The 9,856-nt window shown below is 40.0% G+C and overlaps 1 protein-coding gene across 1 annotated transcript; it reads right to left on the bottom strand.

Annotated features, from left to right (window-relative positions):
- Nucleotides 1-4,835: 4,835 nt before the first annotated feature.
- LOC147420262 (uncharacterized) lies at nucleotides 4,836-5,460 on the bottom strand. Its single transcript, XM_086504752.1, has 3 exons — nucleotides 5,272-5,460; nucleotides 5,137-5,198; nucleotides 4,836-5,076 (listed from the first exon to the last, which is right to left on the bottom strand). Exons 1-3 carry the CDS (start codon nucleotides 5,458-5,460, stop codon nucleotides 4,836-4,838), a joined length of 492 nt encoding a protein of 163 aa, XP_086360878.1.
- Between the last annotated feature and the right edge of the window lie 4,396 nt (nucleotides 5,461-9,856).

The following is a 9,856-nucleotide window of genomic DNA, read 5'->3' as shown; positions in this document are numbered from 1 at the left end:
TTGACCGCGATGAAGGATTAAAGAGTATCAAAGTGGTATTTTGATAGGATAAAGGAAAGCATAATGTATGGAATGATGGTTTCTTTTTTTGGAGAGGATGAGGGAAGGGAGAGATGAAGGGATGGAGGGGAGGGAGGGAGGGAGTGATTAGAACAATTCAGGAATCATAAGATGAGTGGATGAATGATCCGACCAAAAGCAAAACCGTGTGCCTGCTATGAATGATGTAGGGGGATTTTTAATCCAAATGTGATCGAGTTTTGAGTTGTACACAGTCGTTACATCATGAATTTGTTGTGTGTAGCCATGTGATTGGAGCTCTCTTTCCAAGTAATGATATTGATTGTTTGTGGGGTCATTGTCTACATTAAAGTCCCCCATAATAACACTCATTTGTTCAGGATGTGATTGTTGTAGCAAGGTACATAGTTGTGACATCAACGAGGCTGATGATATTTTTGGAGATTTGTAGACGCATATGATTTCCCATTCAAGGTGTTCATGGATGCCTAAGACAACTTGAATGATCTCTATTCCTGGAGCAAGCACTGTGTTCGCAGATTGCAACTTCATGCAAGTCTTGTAGTAGATTGAAACACCTATTTTGTTGTGGTGATGGACATGATTAAACTCTGGTGTACGATCATTGAAAGGATTTTTTTGTTTTGTTTCTTGAAGGCACAAAATGTCAGAACTTGCAAAATTCAAATCATGTTTGATATGGCAGAGATATTTTTGACTAGAAACGATGTTCAATGATTGAATGATATGATGTGTGTGTTTGTATGCGAATGGAAATATTGTGAAGTATTCCCATTTGGCTTCATTGCTAAGGCGATTAAGCTCATCAAGGACATTCTTGTCGACTTTGATTTGAGATGGTTGGATTGGATTGAGAATGTGGAGGTTTGATGGATCTTTGATGCGAGAAAGAGCTGTGTAGACTAATCCATGTGAGTTTGTTGATGTTGGATCAAAGGCCACTATGCTCATTGTCAAGCCTTGTGATCTATGGATAGTGCGTACGTTGGCTGCCTGGATTGGAAATTGGGTTCGAGACACAATGTTCAATGCATTTTTCCCAACCTGAAATTCTTTTGTTGTTTGAAAAATTGGTGTCCATTGGGGGTCAATGGAAAGCGTGTTAAGGTGTTGGTGCACATGTCGTTGTTTGAAGCCTGTTGAGCGATCAAAAAACTCTATCCATGCAATAGGGGATGGAGGTTTTCTTTTCACAAGTTTGAGAATTCCATCTACGCCATTCACAAGGCCATCCGAGATATCGATATTCCCACCACAAATCTCAACAAACATTATTGATTTAAGCTCCAAGGTCGAGGCTAAGCCTGCAGTGTTTTGTGGGGTGTTTGGCACGACAAGGTTTTTTGAGCAAGTTTTATGATGGTTGTCCTTTGCATGGATAATGTATGCGTGAGTATGCAATTTATCAAAAACAAGGTGGTTATGAGTCCTTCAAGTTATTGGTGAAGTACAAATGGGGTGTTGTCAATTTGTCAAAGACCTTATTGCAATGGTTGGTATTCAGGAGTAACAAATCCTCGTTTGTGTGTTTCACTTTTCGTACTCTGTTGAGTACATCAATGAAGTCATTGTCTGATTGACGCATTGTTTTTGTCAGCTCATAGCATTTTATATGGGTGTGCCAGAACGAAGGCGAGAGTAATTGCAGAGAATCTTGTGGCTCACTAAATATCCAGCGGTCTCGAACTGGGCTTGCTTGGCATAAGTCACCGCAGAAAATGACATCTAGCCTGTTGAACGGCTCTTCGTGATTGTGCTTAATTGATTGTAGTGTTGTGTCTATGATGCACAAGAGTCTATTTCCAATCAAAGGTGTTTCGTCAAACACAACCAGCTTGAGGTTTTTATAGAGCTGCGAGAGTTCGGCAAGACTTTCGGAAGAAAGAGAAGTGTTTGGTTGGAATACAAGGGGCAAGCGCAATGCTAAGTGGATTGTTGTGCCTCCAAAGTTGAAAGCTGCTTTTCCTGTATATGCCATTAGCAATGTTGAGCGGAGTTCAACATCTAATTCAAGAGAGTTATTGTAGTGGCGGATCAAGCCTTGAATGATCATGCTTGCAAAGTGAAATTTTTTCCTGTTCCTACATCTCCAGTCAAAAAGAGATGGATTGGTTGAGTTGGTTGCAAGCGTTTCCTAGTCATGATGTCATCAAAAAGGGAGCGTTGCTCAATGTTCAACTTGGAGATAAGTGAGTGGTATTCTTCATTGCACAATGCTAGTTTTCGAAATGTTGGGAAGGATCTTGTGGTCGGCTTCCTTGTTTGAATATCAAGGGCCAACTCATATTTGTAAGGCTCATTATGCTCAGATCTTGAGGATGAGGGCAATGAAAGTGTTTTAGTGCTTGTTGCTTCAAGTTCTTCATTGCACAATGCTAGTTTTCGAAATGTTGGGAAGGATATTGTGGTCGGCTTCTTTGTTTGAATATCAAGGGCCAGCTCATATTTGTAAGGCTCATTATGCTCAGATCTTGAGGATGAGGGCAATGAAAGTGTTTTAGTGCTTGTTGCTTCAAGTTCCAACTTACTATACTTTTGACCATTCCCATCTATAATTGTAAAGTTTGTGGCATATTTGTCTTCCCAACATTCAACACTTGTCTCAAAGGTTTTCTCATCGCCAATAAATGGGAGGAACAACAAACCAAGTTCATGGTAATGCTGCTCTTTGTCCTTCTCTACATTGAAGTTAGCATACCGAATGATTCGAGGTTTCTTGGATTCATGAGTGGAGCCACGTACGTATTGGTAGTTGCTTGCGTAATCAACCAAGCATATGTGTGCTAGCTTATCCGAGCGCTAAGTGTATTTGGTGACAAGGTCGTCAAAAAAATGCTTGTATCATCAGGATTCAAAGTGTTCAAAGTGGCTCTTCGTTTTAAGAGCAATGTGCGTTGGCTTTCAAAGTCTGCATTGATAAACACAAATTGTCTACTTGCACTATGGAAGGGCAATGAAAGAGAAATATATGTTGCTTGTTGTGATGTCATCTCTTGTGTATTGATCAAAGCGTTGCCAATTTTTCCAATCGATCTAACGTTGGCACATTTGTTTTCTTGCAATCTTGTAGTATGTTCTTGATGGTTTTGCTTGCAATTGAGTCATTCTTAGTCATATATGATGTGCAATATGCAGCAGCGCCATGGCCATTGAAAATAAATTGAACGTCAATGTTTGCATCCCATAGAAGACACAGCTCTTTGTTGAAGTTGTTTGTGTAAATGTCCTTTGGATCTCTTTTCAAGAGCAGTGTTGGCTCTGTGATGCTTACAGAAAGGGATTGGTTGTATACTTCTTCCGTCATAGCCAAAGAGGTCAACCATTCATCATATGACACAATTGAATCATGTCCAAGAGAAAGCAATCATTCTTCAATGCATTTTTTGTTGGCCAAGAGTATTTCTTTCTCTGTTTGGGATAATGTGGGTGGATATAGCACCAATGTTTCTCGAGAGGGAGTACGTGGGAAACCAAAGCGACACATGCTTTTGCGTTTTTTGCATGTTTTGCGATGAAAGTGAGTTTGTACGCCTCTAAGAGACTCATGTAATACATTCATGTCAGTAGTGATATGTGTGTCAACAAAACGTATTGTATCATTATCTGGTGCATAGAAGCTTGATCATCAGAAAAGCATGGCAACACCCTTTGAACTCGTGATAGGTCCGCCATTACATTCATAATGCTTCCACGCAAACCAAGTTGACCTTCAAAGTTTAGCTCTCGAATTTTTGCGAATGGTATGCACAAGGATACAAGACGACTCTCTACTGAATTCAATTTTTCTACGGAGGGTATTTTGCTATTGAATTGAACCTCTCTTTTCAAGAAAAACAATGGTTCTTCTTGTTTCTTCAACGCAGCCTTGCATGAATAACACACTTGCAACTCTTTCTTTTGACCAATGACCATTGATTTTATTTGCTTGAGAAGCAAAAATTCCACCTTTGACATGCTACACAAACTATGGCGAAACAAGAGAGAACCACACGAAGCACAAGTGAAAGCAGGGACATCTTCAATCGTCTTGACATACAGATGAGTTCTACTAGATGAAACGGTAGACCTTCTTTGGTGAATTCGCGATGACTTGGACATGTTATAAATTTTTGTCTTCACTTGTTTGACACTAAAAGAGTTTGGAAATAATTGCAAAAACATAGAGGCAATTTCTTGGACAGCGACATTATGAGTTTCAACAAGTGTTGTTAGACACAAGGTAGCTTCTTTACTCCATATACAACGTTTATGTTTGGGTGGATGATCTCCACACGGATACCATAAAAAACAGCCACAAAAATTCAAACACCACAAAAGTTGGGCAAGTGGACGAGGTTGCACATTCACGTGCACCGAAACAACGGACTTCATTTAAAACATCACTTTGGTAAAAGTAGAGTTTGCACATTGCAAAGAACATCTTGCAAAACAAAGTTACCAAGTGCACACTTAGAATCATTGACGAATGTCGACTACCTAAAAGCGACGTCAAAAATTCTTTTTGATTAAAAGAAGGTGATTGTACATCAACAATCCAAGGGTCAACACAAACTTTCAGAATGTCTTCATTCTTTAGTTCTATTTGTTCTAGAATTTCATCCACAATTTTGGATTCAAGACATTGCAAAGAGAGGGACAAGTGAAAACCATGAAGAAAACTTAGCAAAACATCTTTGTTATCTGAAAATTACAAGTAAATATAGGATCAACATGTAGATTTTTGCCATCTGCGTACAAAATGATATCATATGCCATTGTTCCAAAAAGTGAAACCTTGATATCAAGAACACAAACTACGCTCCTTTGAATGCAGTAACCTGTCCCGAATTGTCAATAGTGAACCAAACAGCCTTTTTAAAGTTCAAGAGTGAAGATTTTAACTCTATCAAGCTTTGATCAAAGAGATGCAGGAACGGACGGGAAAATCCAAGAACAGAATCAACTACAGCTCCTTGCAAGATAAAAGAAACAACCTCTCCGTCTTGGGGATATAATTTAGTGGGCAACACAGGCTGCTTGGTGATTGTAGAGAGTCTACCACAAGAGTAGCAAAATGGGTTGCTCGCTTGCCGACTCACATTTAGACCTTTGCACACACCGCGCGAGTACTCGACATCCAAGCTATTCACACTCACAATCTCCAGCGTACCAAACACCTACAAATTCAACAATGACCATAAAATGAACATAAACTCATTTTTTACTAATATATGCACACACAGCAATCACCTTCTTCCCAAAGCCTAGGTTCGTGACTTGTTTCAACAAGTATTCTTGGAAGACACCAGCCAAAGAGAGAGGAAGCGGGCACAAGATAGTAGCGTCAACTACACTAAGGGTGTTTGACAAATGCTTGAAGACATTGATGTTACGAGCGACACATGAGTAGTATCCAACTTCTTTTACTTCGTGCACCATAAACTGATAGTCGACCCGTCGTGTAGGGACAAAGAGAAGCTGCCATCAAAATGCAAACATGAGCAAAGATACATTTGTGTTGTAAAGAAGCTTTATCTACACTCACACTAGCTCGATCGCTTGTTGAAGGTCCATCTGCCACAATTAAACGAAAGCTAGGAGTGCCATCTCTTTTAACAACATTCTCATTTTGACAACAATAAAAGCAACTGTTGAAACAAATTCAGCAGCACTTGTGCTTTGAGAGAACAACTCTTTGATTTTCTGCTCGGGATAAAGTTGAAGATAGCAGTCAAAAGCCTCGGCTTTGACAACCAAAGTCGTAGCATCAGCATACAAAGCCCATGAGCAAGTTCCACCGTCCTTGGCAACAACCCTTTTCACACATGCACCCTTAAGGCGAACAAAATCATTGACAGCAAAGGCCTCAATAAACTCTGAAAGGTAGATCTCAGTCACCACAAATGTTACTGTATGACGAGATTCCCTGTCAAGAAGATCCGCACGAAGGTATCCACCGTAGTTAGACTTTGGAATCTTGTAAGTGCCGTACTTACATAGAACTTTTCCTTCTAGAGCAAACCTAAAATTCACAGTCTCAGACAATTCAGAAATTGCCAAAGTTCTCAAAGCAGGGGTTATGGTCAATTGTGAGTTGAAAGATCCAGCAGTAAGCTCCTCTTTCCCTTCTGAAGTGTTCTTAATCAAAGAAGATGAGAATGACGAATCTGCCAAGCATCTAGATGCTTTACCTATCAAAAAGCATTAGATAAGAACGGGAGTGAGACTTACCATATAAACAAGCTGTAAATTTTACTTCTAACAGAGATCAAAGCCTTTTTTATAGCTAAAGATGAAGCCTTGTTCAGTTTTGCTCTAGGACTGAGTTTCTTGCCAAGCGGAGATTCGGATGACTGTTTTTTGTTTTGAGATAACGGTGACACGACAGCAGCTGTGTTGATCTGGCTACGAAGCTTTGTGTTAATCACAGCAGGCGATCCTAAGTCCGGTGGTACACCCAATGGAAAATCGTCGAAGTTTGCATCCAAATCAAATTGCTCACGTCAATGCTCTAAGTCATAGCTCATCACAGCTCATAAAACAACAAAACAAATACAAATACTAACCATCCATAAGAATATCCATTAGGTAGGTGAAAGCAATCTTGGTTCTAACCAGAGCTTTCAACAAACAAACGTAGAGCTTGAAGACTTGCACAGCTAGTGTACATAAGAGTTCTTGTTATATAGGAGGAGGAGGAAGAGAATGTATAAAAGTTGTATCTTTCTATGATGAGGAGAGTTAATGTCTTCACTCCCAACATGCACAGCTTTAGTAAAGAGTAAGGATGATGGTAAGTAGTAGGCAACTACCAAGAAAAGATGAGGAAGATATAACTCCACTTCTCTTTTTCATCATTGGTAAACATATTTCAAGGAAGGAAGAGACAAATATCACTTCACGTTTCTTTTTCATGATAAAAGTATTTTTAAAATTTTTCTTTTTTATATAAGCTAAAAATTTTGAAAAATTGAAAATTCAAATTTTAATTATGGTAATTTTTAAGAATACGAGAATTCTGTAATGACTTCAATTCTACTTTTAAAAATTGTAAGCAACTATTATGCAATTATTAAACTATTATAAATAAATCAAAATAGTTTAAACACTAACTTTTATTTTTGTGAAAATCTAATTATTATCAAGGTATTTTTCTATACCACTAGTCTTAATAAAGATTATAATCGATACAAAATGGGTGAAATTAACATAATGTGCGTTTTTTGCATTGTCGAAAGTCAGAAATAGGATATTTAACAACGATGCGGTCTTTAATTGTCCGCAAGGCACAAAAGTGATACAATAGTCATTGATAGCCATTGTATTAACGACAATTCTCAGATCTTATGCATGAAAAAAAAAATACTGCAAAAATAATTCAGGCTTTTTTTTAACCATAAGTTCAGAGAAAGTGACCAAATAATGGCATGAAGCCATAATTAGCATTTCTTCATCATCATAGCTTATCTTGTATACCAATTCCCATCCGTAACTAAAGCTTACTCAGTCTTCTCTAATTCTATCAGGCCAAGGGCAGGGCCAAGGGCCAGGATGGACATGCGGTCAAGGGGCGCTATATTTAGGGGCTAGGAGTCTATATATGGCATGGTTGGGTGGAGAGTTGCATGGTCCAGACCCCCGCGGTCTCACACTGGTATCAGAGCCAGGGGAGAAGGAGAGGGAAGCATGCATGGTCGTGCGCGAAAGCAAGGTCTTTCTCTATCTCTTTCCGTTCATGGAAGCTCTGACAAGATGGGGAAGAGCAGCAGCTTGGTGTTTTGTCTTTCTCATGGAGTTTTTCTTGCAATCGAACTCACTTGAGGGGAGGAGAAGGGCGTTTTTTGTTTTGGCAAGACGGCGGGTGAGGAGGAGAGGATTGCATGCATGGCTTGCATGGCTTCTTCCATTGAAGCCGCGGTGTGCTACTGTCCCAAGTCGAGGAGGAAGGGGAAGCCGAAGTCTGCTGGCTCGCGTGTAGCCACCCTAAGTCGGGGAGGGCACCGAAGTTCAACATCTACAGAATCGCGCGGTTTTGGCTTTGGTGGGAGCGCAAGGGCTTCAGGGAAAAAGTTCGACTCTGTATACCCGCCATTTGTGGATTTCCTTGAGCGCTGTCCTCCCTGGTTGCAACGCGCAGGCGGCTTCGTTGCAAAGCTTCAGATTTCGCCATTTTTTTTAAAAAAAAATTTACCCTAAGGGATGGCCATCCACACTTGGCCATTCCCTTTGGATTAACTAAGAAACCCACTCAGAGTCGGCAGCATGCATGGATTTCTCTTTTCCGTTTAACAACGGTATTGGCATCGGCAAAGGAGCCGATTACCAAAGACATTAGCAAAGATTGTGTACGCTAAGGCATGATCATATGGAAGCAAGGCTTCCAACGTCAACATGGATTGCAACTTATCTGCAAGGCGTCAATGGCGATCGACCGACATGATAAACAACTTTGCCATTTCCTAATTAAGGGTTTTTTGAAATTTTATCTTGCAGACTTATACGGTTCACGTTTCAAAGAATTGATCTTTCATGCAACGGCAAGGTCTATTGCTAGTTTGGCTTACGGATGCAACGCTGTTTTGCATGGCTGGATCAGTAATCGGCATGGCCGATTTCGGACAGATTGGCAAGAGCCTTTCTTTCTCTACCTCCGAGTTTGGGGTTGCGATTCGGGCAAGGCCCTTAAGAGCAAGCAGTAGAGCAGCTATCGCACCAAGCAACAGCATCTATGAAATAATTTCTCATTGAACTTCTTAATTGCAACTCAATTGATTCTTACGAGGGCAAGACGCATCGGCAGGAGTATTTATTGAGGTAAGCATTTAATTTTTGTGTATTAAGCATGTGCTTGATACCCCTGGTATGAAATGGATGACTATGAATGATCATGGCTATATGAGATGCATAACTTGCACGTGTTCTACTGTTTTTCCATTACATTTACAATTCGACAAGGTCGATTTTTTATGCATGATCAACAAGGTCGACTCTCTTTGCTATGACATATGTCGCTAATAGCATTTGCTGGCAATGAGGCTAGACATAGCTATATGAAGCATGGCTTCTCTTGAGTACCTTGATAGAGCACGCTCGTCACAGGTTACATTTTGTTTCCAACGCAAGGCCAAGGGCCAATTTTTTAGTATCTCAAGGAGACAGGCATGGCCTATTACTAGACTTGTTGAAGACAGCAAGTTGCTCAGCATGGCCGGCTCCTTGTCACTGTTTCTACAAACTGACAGAGAATGCTTGCCACACAATACTGGTTAATTTCAGTTGAAATTGCTCGACAAGGTCGTTCCTTTTTGTTATGATATCCGCAACCACAGCCATTTCCTATCAGCACAAACATATTTATGTGAAGCAAGGATTCAATTTAAGAATCTTGCATTGAAATTTTTTCCGTTTGGGGTATGCTATGAGCACACACCCTAGGAAAATTTCTACATATGCCGACAGGATATTTCAGGGCATGTATATGATATATATGCCAACTCTCTCTTGCACAACATAGATGGTTATGAACTACATTTGAGGGAGTTTTCTTCCTCGGAATCTCGGGCCAACTGGTTACAGCAACAACAACCAAGTTAGCCAAGTTTAAATTTTTATTGTTTTTTCCATGTTTACACTTTACTTGGCAGTTACTTTCATTGTGCAAAGCAAAGTGCTTTGGCAATTTTATACGAAGCAAGGCTTCTCCCTTGTGCCGAGATACTTCCCGTTGATTTGGAATCAAGGGGATTGGCACACAAGTTTGGGAAACTGGTAAAATGGGAATTTTTGCTCACATTTTCGATGTGGCACCATCTCGTTGTAATGTAAAAATACCAGT

The sequence above is a fragment of the Adiantum capillus-veneris genome, chromosome 28 (assembly GCF_014529385.1).
Source record: "Adiantum capillus-veneris isolate H3 chromosome 28, ASM1452938v2, whole genome shotgun sequence".
Lineage (NCBI taxonomy): Eukaryota > Viridiplantae > Streptophyta > Polypodiopsida > Polypodiales > Pteridaceae > Adiantum > Adiantum capillus-veneris.
Note: the sequence above shows the minus strand (reverse complement) of the source record. Positions and strands in the feature narration are given on the sequence as shown.